The sequence below is a fragment of the Podarcis filfolensis genome (genome assembly GCF_964270895.1).
Source record: "Podarcis filfolensis genome assembly, chromosome: 13".
NCBI lineage: Eukaryota > Metazoa > Chordata > Lepidosauria > Squamata > Lacertidae > Podarcis > Podarcis filfolensis.
In genome coordinates, this window is record NC_139615.1 from 33,318,268 (window position 1) to 33,334,661 (window position 16,394).

Here is a 16,394-nt window from a genome sequence, read left to right on the forward strand (position 1 = left end):
GGTTTCTTCAGGTCACTGGCCTAAATCTGATATGGATTTGCTGTGCTCCTTTTGTGATCGGAGGGCATATCAAAACTACAAGACAGACATTGGTTTAAGAAACCACCTTCTCCTTCCAGAGAACCCTGAGAACTGCATTCCTAAGTTCACTCCTGAGTTGGCATCCCTCCCCTCCCCAAATCATCCCCGCCCCCGTTCTCAGTCCATAAAATTTGCACCTGTTTCATAAAAGCCAGAGGCGACCTGCAAAAGTGGCAAAGGCAGCGTTTGCTAGAGACAGAGGGCTGCGTGCAATGCTCGTCATACTCAAGAGAAGACCCACTGAAATGAATGGGCACAGCTGACTTCACTACATCAACCTCAATGGGCCTGATCTGAGTCAGATCAGAAGTTGGATGCAGATCAGTGTTTTGGCAGAAGTCAGGCCAGCCTGTAGATTTCAGTTTATGAAAAACGATTTGGTCAAGCAAATGAAACATACCACTTAAATTGAGAAGGGATCTGATGAGGACTTATCATTACGAGCATTAATTAACTGGGTCATTTTAAAAGTCACCCTTTCCTGAGCAAGTTCTCTGATTTTTCCAACATATTTCTGCCCACTTTTTACACTCTAGATTGGGGGGGGGGGGGGGGCTACGATTTCCCTTATGTTAAAGAGAAGGCAATTATATTCCATGACCCTAGTAACTCCTATCCTTATGAATGTTTAAACATTAAAACTAAAATTATTGAAATTATAAAAAATAAAATCATCATTAACCAAGCAGCCAAGGGCACATGTATCACCAACAAGTGTTAAGGTTTTTCACCCTTTCACTCTGGAAGAGTTTAGTTCATAACATTTGTGCCCTATTATTCAATTTCCCATTAAGAGGCTGGCAAACTAGAGAGTTCCCCAATGTCCTCACACACCCCTCAAACAAATGTGATTTTGAAAAGCTAGATTCAGCACCTGTACCATATAGCCAGCTCCCGGTTCACCACTCAGCAAAAGACTTGGAAATGAAAGAAACAAAAATAGACATGTTTAAAAATAAAGCTGCCACGGCTGGAAAACCTCACCCTGCTCCTGGCTAACTATAGATTTCAAACTGTGCCACAGAGAACATTAGATTACAGGGTTCTAAGCAATGGGTGGCATGTTAAACAACCCTACCACCACCCTAAAATACTGTGGACAGCTCACCTAAAGCATCTTTGGTTTTGCAGAACCTTCTAATTCGAGACCACATGTTTGAGAGAGATAAGGGAAACGGGTCATTAAAGCACAGGGTGCGGTCCTTGCAAGGACTATTTTAGCCTACCAGAAAGCTGCAGATGTTGTCTCTACCAACTACCAAAGAATGCCTGAGGTCTCCCTATATTTAAGAAGTCTCCACACTGGCATAATGGCACCAATTATACCCATACCAGGGCAGGCCAGTAGGAAATGCAACTCATTATTAAACTGATCACTCACGCAACTGTGACACACCTGAACCCCTATCATTTTTCAAACTCAATCAAAGAGTTCTCATCCCCGTGTTCTTACAAGTTGTGTTTAATTATTTTTCTTTTTCACTTAAATTACCTAGGGTGATTTTTTGGGGGGAGGGGAAAATAGGAAACAACACCTTTTGGCCATGTTTGCAAACTGTTAACTGCAATTGCCTTGACCAAGGGAGTCACAAAAGCAACACAAAATCAAGGGGCCAGTGCGAAACACACAAGTGTTTACAGATATAATTCTTCTTCTTTGGCGATCACTTGTAGCCAAGTAAGATTGTCTTCCATAAACACAGTCTTAACAGTTGAGTCCGTAAGTGACTGTGGAGGCCAATTCTGGATCCACACGTCTTTCCAGTGGGGGAATTAGTTCACCTGTCTTCCCAACTAAATGTGTAAAAATGTGTAAAAATTGTGTAAAAGATGTGTAAAAATTTTTGGAGACACAGATGAGAATGCATAACCGGGCCTTCTTGGTTGTGGCTCCACAACTCCATATTAAAAGTTAGACATTAAGCAGGTCCCACCTCCTGCATTTAAAGGTGGCTTTAAAATGCTTCCGTAAGTTTTTGATGGGGTGCATGGATGAAGGCAGTTAACTGGGGTGTGGGCTAGGTTACTGTTTTATGCTGGTAGTTTTAGTGTTATTGTTGCTCACTATGTACTTTAAAAAGGTTATATTAAATGAACCTGTAATTTAAAATACTGTAAGCGCTTTGTGAAGGATTTCCTCACAAGGTGGATTATAATATATCATCATCATTAAAACATAAATTTTTGTTTCACAACTTGGGACCAAGCATTCCATTCAGGCAAGCAGGCTGGTGTGAGAGGGATTGGTCCTCTGTCCCTTCTTCTGCAACCAGCACGAAAGCCAAGCTCTGGTGGAGAGACAGGACATTCTGTCCCTTCTATGCCAGAATCTCCCTCCCTATTTTTTACTATTCTGTCCATCATCTAGCAACCTGCATTTCAGTCTTGCTCAGTAAGTAGGGGGTGGGCCTTAGCTTCTTCTGCAGGTAGCACAGAAATGCATAGGGTTAGCTACTTATAACACTTCATAACTTTTTGAGGGCTTATGTACAGTGATGGGTTTGTAATCATTCATGACGGTATGAGTGCCTTGATAAGTGCAGCTTCCCTCACCAGTCACTCTGGTGAATACTATACACTGAAGTTTCAGACACAATTGATTTATCCCTTTTCTCAAGCTGCATTTGATCACCGCAAGACAATGCAGGTTAAATGCCTAAAGATAAGAGCAGGGGGCAGCAACCTTTTTCAGCAGTGGGCCAGTCTACCGTCCCTCAGACCGTGTGGTGGGCTGGACTATATTTTGAAAAAAAAATAATGAACAAATTCCTATGCCCCACAAATAACCCAGAGATGCATTTTAAATAAAAGGAAACATTCTACTCATGTACAAACACACTGATTCCCAGACTGTCAGTGGGCCGGATTTAGAAGGCGATTGGGCCGTATCCGGCCCCTGGGCCTTAGGTTGCCTGGATAAGAGTGTCCAGCTGTGGCTTGGGATATATTTCCGAGACAACCCCCCGCAAACAACAATGCATATTCCAGCGTGCTACAGAGAGAGCAAAGGCAGAAAGAAGCTAGAGTGCCCCATCCCTCAGCTACTCATCCTATTTCATTCCACAGAGATAAACAAGGTTATTTGTGTCCACAATTACACAAAGCCAATCATAAAACAATTCCTACTGATGCACTCCTCCCCGATAAACATTTATGGTACCAAGGAACTATACCAAGACGTGCCATGCAGTGCTATCTTAAAAATAAATAAATACAGGAATTTAAGAGTTGCAATTACATATTTTTATCTATCAAAACTGACCACACTTTGGACAACAAGGGAAGAGGGCAGACTGTAATGCAATTTAGCGTTTTAATTTGCATAAAACTAGCGAAAGGACAGTGGTTGAAAGGAACAATACAATAAATAGCGAGCTTATCTCTTTCTCAAGTGCTTGCTACAGCTCCAACCTTGAATTTCCTTGCAGTCGGATATGCAGATAGCAGACTGGCTTGCTTCAGCCCAGCTTGCTCCTGTAAAGTTTCACAAGAAAACAAAAAGGAGCCTTTGTACAGAAAGTCAGCTGCTCCAAGCACAGCACAGGAAACGTTACATCAACTTGCAACATTTGTTGTCAGCAGCAATTCAATAACCATCAAGAAATGTTGGACCGTCTGTTTTAAATGGAAAGGAACTTTGCTTCAGTTATGACAGACACAACAATGACAGGTCCTGACATCACCACTGCCATCCTTTCAAGTATGCTGGAGAAAACAGACTTGCGGCTTTTCAAACTGACCGAAAGATTAAAAATTGCACATATCTGCAACCTCTTTATGCAGCAAGATTCTCAGCAATTATCTGGACAGGTTCTGTAAGAAGTGTCCTAGCTGTTGCTTAAAGAACACCCACATCCCAATTGTGAATTGTGCTAGAGGTTCCTCACATGATAACAAAATGAGTACGATTCATGTAATTTTGCATAAATACTTCCAAGCCCAACGCTTGGGCTTCTGTAGCATTTGCAATACTGTATTTTTGCAAGAACACTGGCGTTAGAAGGGCAGGGAAGGAGGCAGACTGGGAGAAAACGTTAAGAGGAACCTTGGAATAAGTGGGCGGTCAGTAGCAATTATGCAACACAGAAGCGACACACCCTTTGTCCTAGGACAGCATTATCCAAAATTCCATGTTCGTTTCAAGCTCACATACGCACAGGGGATACACAGAGTTTCCTCATTTTCCTTCTACTGTTGCGTTATAATTATGCACCCTCAGTTACTACTGATAAACAATGCAATTTAGCATTTTAATTTGCATAGAAATTAGTGGAAACAGATGCTGTGCAGAAGCGATGCAGTCTTGACTTAAGAGGGACAGAACGTTGCTCATTTTGCTTAAGGATTTAGCAGCACCTGCGATGTGGCAGAGGACCACTCCACATGGACACAGTACACTGGGTTGCCTGAAGGGCATGCACTGCCTCCACAAACGCTCTGGGAATTGGTGGGCACCCAACACACATGTCCCACACGCCCAATGGTAGGACCAGAGCAAAGCTTAACACAAATTAACCGTGATGTTAGGTTAAGGAGAATAAACTCAAGCACAAGAACAAAAATGGGCAACCGTGTTCAAGCACTGCAGCCCTGAGTCCAAAAGCAGGTCGCTCCACACCATCAGTTCCCTTCAGAGCAACCTGAAGGCAGTTCTCTTTTTAATGCAGTTGGTTGGCAGACTGGTAGCCTGGTACGTAGCAGCACTGAGCACCAGTATAGCAAAGCAAAATTATGCCCCAATCATCAGAAAACCAATTAAAATGAAAAGCAAAACCTTAAGCAAAGAAATGCCAACAGCCTGCTGCTCTGACAGTTTAATACAAATGCCATTAACATTGAATTATATTTAAAAGTATGTTTTAGGGAGATGACTGTAGAAGTATTTAATCATGGAGATTTTAAAATGTTGCCCTAGCTGCCAATACCCAACTACTCATTACCTCGAGGGTGTCCCTTTTTCTCAAGAACAGTTTCTTTATATAACATTTCTTTCCCTGTTGAAAAGTGAGTACAGATGGGAGATAAGGTTGTTAATAAGACATGCTACAGAGCACGACAGAAAAGTCATTTTGCAACAATGCCACAAGGAAGGTTTTCTGTTCTCAGTGTCTAAGATTTAATTTAATTTTAAAAAAAATTATGTAAGTATATAAAAATGGGTGACAGGAATGGACAGTGTTTTTATTCACAGTCCACAGCGGACCTGCCAAGAGGTTGCTTGTTAGAAAAGGGAACATGGAGTCTCTTCTATAAGCAGCAACTTCCACAAGCTCCTAATTTTGCAAGTTTGCTTCGAGTGCCAGCTAATGCACCATAGCTCCAGCATTTATTCCAAACTGCATCCATGTCTGCACATAATGCAATAAATAAATTGAGGGTAGCATATTTCTGGTTTGCAACACGCAACTTATTTTTACTGCAACATGCTGACAGAAGTATAATATGCTATTGTCAACTTTCGCGTTCCATCTATTATCCAATCTTACTACGGTGCCAGCTGCTGTAATCCAGAAAGCCAAACTGCAGGAATAGACTTAAAACGCAGAAGCTTATTCAAAAAGCCTTTGCAATTGAAACAAGAGATACAGATGCCAAATCAATATTATAGACTCTCTTTTTCTGTGTGTGATGGCGTTAGTAATATCCAACTAGTCTTCCAAAACACCCACTTTCTGTAGGCTTTTTAAAACTTGTTTGCTCCACTCCAGTACTCTCGACAATTGGAACCCAGTGATTTTTAAATGAGGAAAGTAACTCAACTTTCAATTCAGTAAAACCAAGATAAGCTAGTTCTTAAGTCTACATGGAGTAATTTTGGTGGCAAGGAACTGCACCCTGCTGTTCAGCAACCTTGGCAAAACAAATCCCAAGTAGTTTGCCATACCCACTGCTCAAGCACTTGTGCTGGGGGGAAAATGTACAGTGGTACCTCGGGTTAAGTACTTAATTCGTTCTGGAGGTCCGTTCTTAACCTGAAGCACCACTTTAGCTAATGGGGCCTCCTGCTGCTGCCCCCTCACCAGAGCACGATTTCTGTTCTCATCCTGAAACAAAGTTCTTAACCCGAGGTAATATTTCTGGGTTAGCGGAGTCTGTAACCTGAAGCGTATGTAACCTGAGGTACCGCTGTATTGAGTTTTAATCAGTTCTGGGAATTTCAGAAGGAAGAGTGATCCTAAAACCCAGATGAGAAGATGTTATGATGGGGCACAGGTGATTTGCTGCCAAGAGTCTGCTACAGAGGCCCCTCCCACATCTGCAAAAATCTCTATGGTCATAGATCTAGGCTGCTGGTGGTTTCATCAGTGAGAGGCTCTGAAATGGGGTATTCAAGGGGCGAGTTGGAAGTGATTCTGGATCTGCTGGATCCAAAGTCTTTGATTCCTCCGAGAAGCTCTAGGATGAATTTGAAGCTGGCAGAGCTAATTCCTCCCTTCCCTCTTGGTTTCAATGGGTGGATTTTAAAAAAATAGAACAGAGAATTGCCTGGGCAAAAATAAATAAAGAGGACAAAGGTAAAATCCCTCCTCGCTCTCAAACCAGCCAGCAAAACTGGCAGACCTTTGAAAATGGCAATCTGCCATTTCAGTCCCCTCACCTTAGCCATGGATGCTTCCTAACTTTCAATATGTCAGAATCACTGATTCTGTAAGAAGTTCAGCTTGGAAGAATACATTGATGCAAAGATCAGTCTTAATTATGCAGACATACTGTGGTGGCAAATTGTTAGTGCCTCTTTTAAAGTTTGAAGCTACTCGTAACTCAAAGGGATAGACTGTCCTTTCTGACATCAGAGCCAGTACTGCACTAGTTAGGAGCACAAAGAAGAAATTAAATATTCCGTTTAAGCAAACTTGGGTTGCATTGCCACCTGAACATATTTGGAATGAGATGCAACAAATTGGATTCTTACAACATTCTGATTTGCAAGGGTCAGGACAATCATGCTTTCTGCAGCATCTCGGGTATCTTTGAAGGAAATGGACTCCAAGGTTTCCCAAGCTAAAGTACTAAAATCCAAGTGTAAATGCCACTACTAGGAAATGAGAAGGTGCAATATGCAAAGTCTTATGGCCTGAGGGACGCACACAAAATCCATGTAACCAGTGCCTGCCCCACTTTTCCCAGGTTCAGGAAGAGATCAGCACGGACACATCAATATCCCCAAGACTGAGAACAAGTTAGACCCCCTCCCACAGAGCTGCATGTTCTGAAACCATTTGCTTTTAGGACAAAAATGTTGAAATTAGTAGTACATCCATGAGTACGCGGGTGGCGCTGTGGGTTAAACCACAGAGCCTAGGGCTTGCCGATCAGAAGGTCGGCGGTTCGAATCCCCGCGACGGGGCGAGCTCCCGTAGCTCGGTACCTGCTCCTGCCAACCTAGCAGTTCGAAAGCACGTCAAAGTGCAAGTAGATAAATAGGTACCACTCTGGCGGGAAGGTAAATGGCGTTTCCGTGTGCTGCTCTGGTTCGCCAGAAGCGGCTTAGTCATGCTGGCCACATGACCCGGAAGCTGTACGCCGGCTTCCCTGACAATAAAGCGAGATGAGCGCTGCAACCCCAGAGTCAGTCACAACTGGACCTAATGGTCAGGGGTCCCTTTACCTTTACCTTAGTATATCCATGAACAGGTTTAGTTTAATTCCGGCTTCCAAAGGACACGTGGAGAAATAAATGGGCAAGGGGCTGCATTTGTCAGTTGTCCGCAATATCCTCATGCCTTTCAATTCCACCCCCTGACCTTTTTGTGTTGATGGAGGCTCTTCATGTGTTCTTCCGACCACACTTAGAACCTCTCCACAATCAGGAACTTGGCTTGGCTACTGCAACACAGCGGCTGCAAATCCATCCATAGGTAGGAAGGCAGATAGATAATGTGAGTAGAACTGCAGCTGCCCCCATCTTGCCACTTGCCAGGTTTACCCACATATATATATATTAATACAACTCTGAAGTGTGTAGAATCAGCCGCACATTCAAAGAGCCAGCTCAGCTGCTGTTTGGGGGAAAATAACACACCCGTCTCAAGTAGTAGGATTCATAAATAGCAGCCAAATACTGTAAATTTATTGAGAAAACCATTTTTTTGCAAAAGTGGATTACAACTGATTTAACCACAATGGTTTTTTTCTTTCTTTCTTCCTATAAAAGTAGATTTAACAAGCCAGTTTGTTGACCTGTGGCATATCTACACAGAACTGTAGGTTTGCAAACATGACATGGAATGTATAAAACCATTCAGGGTAGTTGAAGATGACAAACTGTTATGTATCAATTATTCACTTTTATAGCTAGCTTTACTACCTACAAAAGAGAAGGAACAGATGTTATCACATTTTTTTAAAAAATACTTTTCCAGAAAAAAGGAGATTTAGAGGTTTTTATTCAAATATGAATAGGTATGCAAAAGGCCTAACACTATTTTTTTATGCAAAAATCAAAGTTAATAGAGATGGTAAAAACACAATTAGCAACCTTGAGGTGCAATAGAGAGGGCTTTCTGTTTGATCAGATGTAATCCCTCACCTAAGATTTAAAAGCCATTTTTAAAAAGAGAATGGCATGCTAGGGATCAGTCTTGGGGGGGGCGGGCGTGAAATGAAGCTTAAGGAAATTTCACCTCTTTTAATCATGAGTGTATCACTGTGCCTTCTCCTCAAGGAGCCAACAGCTATTTCAGCTGCTTAGAACGGTGCTGTATTTCAAATTCCGTAATCTGAATAAGAACCATGACTCTCTGCATTCAAACTAGTTTGCCACAATTTAGTGCCACTGGAGATTTTGAGAAAACACAACTAGCAACTTGCTTAACATTCAAACATTTCTTTGCCACATACCTGTGAAACCTGAAGTCAAATCTGAAAGAAGCTATCCTATATAATATGCACCTCTTTTCTATACCAGACACTGCTTCACTGCGTGCACATACTCTGTGGGTAAACATTTCAGGCAACATAACAACTGCGTTCCTGCTAATTCAAGGTTGTTGTTTTTACAAACCAAACCAAACAGCACCTTATTTGTGGTTCCCCACTTGTATCCTAACGAACTCTTCAATCTTTCGAGGAGGGGGGGGGGGAAACAAAAGCAGCATCAAGTATGATTCCCAGATTAAGTCATAGCTTAAACACATATCTATAAAATGAACTAGGTCCTAATGTATGCTAAAGAAACAACAGCATACCAATTCCAAATGTGTCACTTCTGGTTGAGTTCTTCCTTGCATCTTCATACCCCCAATTTCCCCCCCAATGAGAGAGTCTATCCTTTCTGAAACGTTCCACACTTCAGTCCAGCAGAGGCAAGTGAAAAATGTTTGTGGGAATACAGTAGTTTAATGTTCTTGTCTAGCAACCCTTGAGTGACATTGAAAGAAGGTAACCGTCACGTTTAGAAAAAAAACAACACCCTACAAATAAGTTATATAAAGTTCTGAAATCATCTCCACTTCTGAGGCAGCCTTACCAGAGACTTATTGGGTTCCTTCCTCTCCCTTTCAAAGCACCTTTTTAAGAGTAGTACAGATGTAAGAATATTTTTTTCCCTATTATAAGCTATTTGCATCTTTTTTTTCTTAAAGAATCACATTTGAATGATTATAAAAAATTATCTATTGTAACAACATAGGTCCAGCTACACTGAAAAAAATTACACCGCTTATTTGAAATACATTTCATTTTAGAAACAGGCTACTAAATAGGTCTATACAAAAACTCTAAAATAATTTTTCCGTATTAAAATAAAGAGTGTGTTAGGAGAACTACTCAAATGGGATTAAGTTTTGTTTACCGTCTTTTTCCTATAATGCTTGATATTCTGCGATCATGTGGCTGGCTCACTCCATAACCAGCACACACACACACAACCACACACACACACACAACCACACACGCACACACACCAAAAAAAAAAAGCTGAAAAGAAATTAACAAATACACAGTGATAATTAATGCTCTGGGATTTAGTCTCACAGTCTCTGATTAGTACAAAGGAAACCAGGCTCATCCCCTCTTTGAGGAGAAAGTCCGGGATATAAAAGCAAGCATACCTCATCAGCTGATATGAAATTATAAAAAATTTCACAAGTCTCAGTCATTTTGAAATCTAAAAAAGTCAACAGTAAAACGTGCAAGCCGAGTTGGGCTTCTGTCCTATCGGTTCCCCTGGGCTTGATGACCACTTTGCAGAACAGTCAAGATGCATGTGAAGTTCTTTCCCTTGGGGCTGGCAGAAGCCACCGCGAGATTTCTTGAGAAGGGAGCACACTTCCAGGTTCTCAAGACCAACTGAACGGCAGGCAGAAGACAAAAGCAGTTAGTGGTGCTGTACTGAACTGTTTTTCTCCGCTAGGTGTCGTAGAAAACTGTCTTCGCCTTGGCCCCTATGATTTAAAGGCTCACTCTTAAACAGAGCAGGAGGTGGGGGTAAATGAGGGACGGGGGGCACAGGTACAGGGAGGTGATGTGGATGGTGGGGGTGGAGGTGCAGGTGAGAATATGGGTGGGCAATGGGGCGGGGTGGAAGCGTGCTCACTGGGTTCATATTGATTGGTGGAGTAGGAGCAGGGACGTTCTGTGTGTTCGCAATGGAAGGTACAGTGGTGGCAGGAGAGCTTGTGGCTAGTGTGATCTGGGCAGCTGGTGGCACGTTAACAGGACTGGTAACACGGAAGCACTTCTCCTTGTGTGCCTTGAGCATGTTGGAAAAGCGGAACCGCTGGCCGCACACGTCGCATGGATATGGCTTCTCCCCTGTGTGAGTTCTGCGGTGTCTCTTCATGTTGGGGCGGCTGGTGAAGCTTTTGCCACAGATTTCACAGATAAAAGGCTTCTCTCCTGTTGGAAAATTGAAGGTGGAAATTCATTCTCCACCTACCTCAATCAGATATTCATTAACCGTAGGAAAAAACAGATCTACAATCAAAAACTTGTCAAAGGCTGAGGAATATATTAGGTGCTATGTTAAAGGACTCAAGACTTAAAATCACACAAAAATGATCTTAGCTAAGCAATGCTTATGATGCCAACTTGGTTTACATCTTTGATGCTTCTCTACTTTTCATGCCCAGAGGCTGCACTTCTCCAGTTCCTTGACTCTCAATATAAAATGGGAGCTGTCCAAACACTCTTTCCACCCCTCATCCTTCAACACAGCCCTAAACCTTCTCCTCCGCAGTCTTGCTTGCAGAGACGACCGTGTGCCCCGGGATCCTATCCCTTCCAATTTCAGTTTGCCATCTCCCCAATTATTCTTCCTTTTCAGCAGAATATAATCAGCCTATTCTCCCGCTCCTTCTGTATTGTGTTCAAATGAATCAGCAAGACAAAAAGTCCTCTTTTGACCTATTCCACCCTTTTATCTATGGTCACATTTTTTCTTTTAGATCTTTCCTCCAAATTCCCGGAATACGGACTCTATTCTTGCTGTCTTATCCATCTCTTCTCTCAACCTACCACAAGTGGCTCCTGCTTTCTGCACTCAATGTAACCTGCTTTATAAGTGGGCAGACCATCTGGACCAGCACTCTGGCTGGCAGCAGCCCTCCAAGGTTCCAGAGCCCGTCTTTCCCCCTGAAAGCGTCCATGTGTCACTGCAACTTTCACTTCGGCCTCCCATTTACTAACCTCAGTTCTTTCCTGTTTAGCTAACAACTCATTCACCTCTATCATTCAGACGATGCAACACATCGTCCCAAATCCCTACGTTCTTTCCCCATCCCCTTCTGTTTCCAGCACAAACACATGCTTAAAGCTCTCCAGTTCCCATAACTTTCCATACTGTATGCTGCTCTTTAAGGCCATAACTTCTCCCAGAGCACACAAAGTCTCCTCTAAACCCGTATTTTCTGGGAAACCTGGATATTAACCCTTTGCATTTTCCCCACGTGCAATTCTGTTTCCTTATGTTTGGTTGTTGTTTACCCTTGACTTTCCTCCACTGTACAGTGGTGCCCCGCAAGACGAATGCCTCGCTAAACGAAAAACCCGCCAGACGAAAGGGTTTTCCGATTTTTAGCGGCTTCGCAAGACGAATTTCCCTATGGGCTTGCTTCGCAAGACGAAAGCCCATAGGGAAATCTCCGGGGACAGCAGGGAAGCGCAGCGCGCCTTCTCCTCTGTTCCCGGACCTGTCCTGAAGGCTTGCGGTGGGAGGTCCGTGAACAGAGGAGAAGGCGCGCAGCGCTTCTCCTCTGTTCCCGGGGCTTGCGGTGGGAGGAGGGTTTTTCCTCCCCACCGCCAACATTCAGAACAGCATTCTGAATCTTGGCGGTGGGGAGGAAAGCCCTTCTCCCCCGCCAGCCTTCAGAAGAGTTCCCGCAGGGCTGCCTAGGCTGCGGATAGCTTCAGAGCGCCCCTCACACCGGGCAAATTTCCGCAGCTTGGGGAGCCCTGCAGGAGTTCCCCGCAGGGCTCTCCAAGCTGCGGATAGCAGCCTGCTGCCCCTATCCGCAGCTTGCGGATAGCAGCCTGCTACCCCTATCCGCAGCTTAAGAGCGCCCCTCTGCTTAAGAGCGCCCCCCGTGTGGGGCAGCAGGCTGCTATCCGCAGCTTGGAGAGCCCTGCGGGGAACTCCTGCAGGGCTCCCCAAGCTGCAGATGTCTGCCCCGCGCAAGGGGTGCTCTGCTTCAGAGCGCCCCTCGCGCCAGGCAGCAGGCTGCTATCCGCAGCCTAGGCAGCCCTGCGGGAACTCTTCTGAAGGCTGGCGGCGGGAGAAGGGCTTTTCTTCCCACCGCCAGCCTTCAGAAGGCTGTTCTGAAGGCTGGCGGTGGGGAGAAAAGTCCTTCTCCCCCCGCCAGCCTTCAGAAGAGGTCCGGGGACAGACTGTCCCCAGACCTGGTCTGAAGGCGGTCTCCATAGGAACGCATTAATTGATTTTCAATGCATTCCTATGGGAAACCGTGCTTCGCAAGACGATAAACTCGCAAGAAGAAAAAACTTGCGAACGAATTAATTTCGTCTTGCGAGGCACCACTGTACTTCAAAATTTTTAGATTGGGCAAGAACCCGTCTTTTTCTTTTCATGTTCTGCATTATTGTTATGAATAAAACCGAGGGGTACATGCTAGTGAATCTCTTTTTTGTGGACGGCGTATGACCTTTTTTGGTCTAGTGCAGTGGTTCCCAAACTTGGGTCTCCAGCTGTTTTTGGACTACAACTCCCATCATCCCTAGCTAGAAGGACCAGTCGTCACAGGATGGTGGGAACTGTAGTCCTAAAACAGCTGGAAACCCAAGTTTGGGAAACCCTGCCCAGTGTACTTTCACATTATAGAATAAAAAAAGTACATCTTTACCAGTGTGGGTTTTCATGTGCTCATCGAAGTACTGCTTCATGTTGAAGTCTTTACCACACCACTGACACATAAACTGCTTGTGTCCAATGTGGATGCTCATGTGGGAACGGAGCTGGTACTTGTACTGAAACCTTTCATCACAGTTCTACAATAAACAAGAGGGTACAAGTCTTTCATTTGCAAGAATCAGGGTAAAATAAGCTATAATACAGCAGCAATGTATCCCATTGTGAAGAGACCAAAAAGGCTCTCATTCTGATTTAGCTTTCATTCTGCCTTACCACACACAGTTTCAAGGCTGCTAAGGCTATCATAAAAATAATTGCAATAAAATCCTGTTGTGCTAATAAGTTCCCAGGATAGTTTGCATACTATTTCAAAAAATTACACTGTAAAGACTTGATCAGTTTATTGTGCTGGGAGAAAGGAAACAAAAATATTCTTTCATATTTATGGACTTAAGGGCAAGGTGGAAAATTTGTAGTGGTATATGTAGAGAGCAGGAAATGAAAAGGGAAAACTTTGTTCTATTTCATTCCCAAGTCGAAACACCCAAGAATCAAGCTTTCGAAAGGTAAGAATCAAAGTAAGTCGCAATACTGATGCACATACTGGATTGTGTCCAACAAAGTCATTCCATTCACGCAAGAACATCTGCCTGCACAATGGAACTTCTTCTTCCCCTACCCAATTTTTGCAGATAACATTTTGGGGGGAAGGCAAAAGCTTCAATTTGCTTTTCTATAAGACTATTTCTTTCTCGCTTTCACCTTTGACAATCCCATTTTCCGCATCTCTAAATCTACACTCATACTCAGTTTTATTCTTCTGCTGCCTACGCTAAGATAAAATAGTCAGAATTTGCTGTATGATGGCAAGAGCATGGTCAGCCAGTCAGCTGTAGTGCCTTACCATATAGTGAAGTGTATTTTACAGTGTCCCTGCTACTTCACACTGTGATGATATGGCACAATTAATCTCACAGTCGGGCAGCAGACAAGCAACAAACAGTCGCCAATATCCGGTCTAGATGTTTGTTCTCCATTGTGCACGTTTTTCAAATTCAAAGTAATTCCCAACTCTAACTGCACCCTGAATTAGCAAGAGTGCATACCTCACACCGGAAAGGCTTCTCTCCCGAATGCTGCAGGGAATGAACTTTGAGTGACATACTGCGTTTGAAGGATTTTCCACAGGTTTCACATGTAAATGGCATGTCCTTAGTGTGTGCTGAAAAGACAAATTAGGGAACAAGTATTTAGAGAGGAGAATCAGTAAGTGGTGAAAACAATGCTTAGTTCTATCCAGAATTCCACTCTGCTGTGATGGGGGGAAAAAAAGAGGTTGGAAAGGGTCAAAAAGCCACTGAGTCGAATCTCATATACTGACAAAGGACTCTTCAAACCAACGTACTAATATCCATAACTGATGTTTATTTTATTTCTATAATGCCCTTCAGCCAGAATGCTTCCAGGATGGTTTATAAGAAAATAATTACAATATAAACAAAATAAAACAATATCATAATTAGATTTTCCAAATCCGTTTCTCCCCCGGAAAAAAAATCAGCCCCACCCCCATTTTTCTGGGTTTTTTTTCCAGGCCTTCCCATCTCTAGTCACAATAAGAACCAGCAATTTAAAATGGCATGTGAAATTTGAACCATAAAAAGCCCATTGCTGCGCACAACAGCCCCAGAGGAGGAGGGACCGAAAGAACACATCAGATATGTCCATAGAGCCATTACTAATTGAGAAAAAGGTTAATAATCAGACTATGAGAAAAACTTTCTTCTGCTGAAAATCTTTATAAGACCCCGGGGATAAAAGTAAAAAAACTACCTACATAAGACTTAATATCAAGAAAGAAAGCGGCCTTTTACTATCATGCCTACCCTGCTCAACATCACACTAGTAATCTTAAACTTCCCAGGTATATTATTGGGTAAAATAACACACATCAAAGTCAGCACTTGGTGCTCCTGCACTGCGCAGATTTAACAAAACAACTGAATAATAAGGTAGCCTGGCTTTAGAAATGTCAAGTTGGAATATAAGATCTGGTATGATCTTCTAGGTTGTTGGTTAAACAAGTTATTCATTACTGAGCCAGAGTTCTTAGCAGGATGCTGTTGTAACCTTTGTGTCTTGGGCAGATTCTGCTGTAACTCAGCTTTGTCAAAGAAAATGTTTACTAAGAAAGAACCTGGTTGGAAGGAAATAGTGTCAGACTTCAGACCTGATAAGACTTGAGTTCAGATTCCCCCGAGGGTATGAAACTCACTGAGAGAGCCAGTCTGTCTCCCTCTCTCCTACCTTATAGGGTTGTTGTGAGGCCCATGTGCAGATGTGTTTGCACTCTTGTGCATGGATTTGATTTGCAACTGGGACAGCCGTGCCTGGACTGGGAGAGCCTGGCCACAGTTCAGGCACTGGTGACTTCAAGGCTGGATTACTGCAATGCACTCCCGTTGGGACTTCCCTTGTGTTTCATGCAGAAGCTGCAGTTAGTGCAGAATGCTGCAGCCTGGTTGCTGACAGGCCCTGTCTGCATGGAACACCTCTGCTCAGAGATCTACCGGGCCAAGTTCAAGGCGTTAACTTTAACCACAGGACCCACACTTCAGAACTCCCTTCTTAAAACATTTTTGTTTAGGCAAAACCGATGCAGACCATGTAGAAGTTGAGTTGTATCTCTTTGTTATGATTTTAGTAATTATGCTTGAAATTGTTTTTGTTTCTTTTAATCGAGAATCTGAATGTTTGGGTTTTTGTTCTGTTGACAGCTCTGTTCTTTTCACCATCGAATGGTATATAAATTTTGCAAAATAGAAGAACAGAATTTGAATTTCAGAGAAAAGGTAGCTTTGCTGGTGCAGGTAACAGCACTGATCTCACCAATAGCTCAGCTGGTTACAGCATGGTGCTAGCAATGCCAAGCTTGCTGGTTCAATCCCCATAAGGGAAAGCTGCATATTCCTGCATTGCTGGGGGTTGGACTAGATGACCCTCAGGG

General features: G+C 43.2%; 1 protein-coding gene across 2 annotated transcripts in view; it reads right to left on the reverse strand.

Annotated features, from left to right (window-relative positions):
* Window positions 1–8,117: 8,117 nt before the first annotated feature.
* The window catches only part of ZNF652 (zinc finger protein 652), a 32,363-nt gene continuing 24,086 nt past the window's right edge, over window positions 8,118–16,394 (reverse strand). For both annotated transcript variants that reach the window (XM_083583020.1, XM_083583021.1), the window contains 3 exons: window positions 14,494–14,609; window positions 13,380–13,524; window positions 8,118–10,920 (listed from right to left, as the gene is read on the reverse strand). In XM_083583020.1, coding sequence (XP_083439146.1) covers window positions 10,400–10,920; window positions 13,380–13,524; window positions 14,494–14,609 — 782 coding nt within the window. In that variant the 3' untranslated portion in view covers window positions 8,118–10,399. The remainder of the gene's footprint in view (window positions 10,921–13,379; window positions 13,525–14,493; window positions 14,610–16,394) is intronic.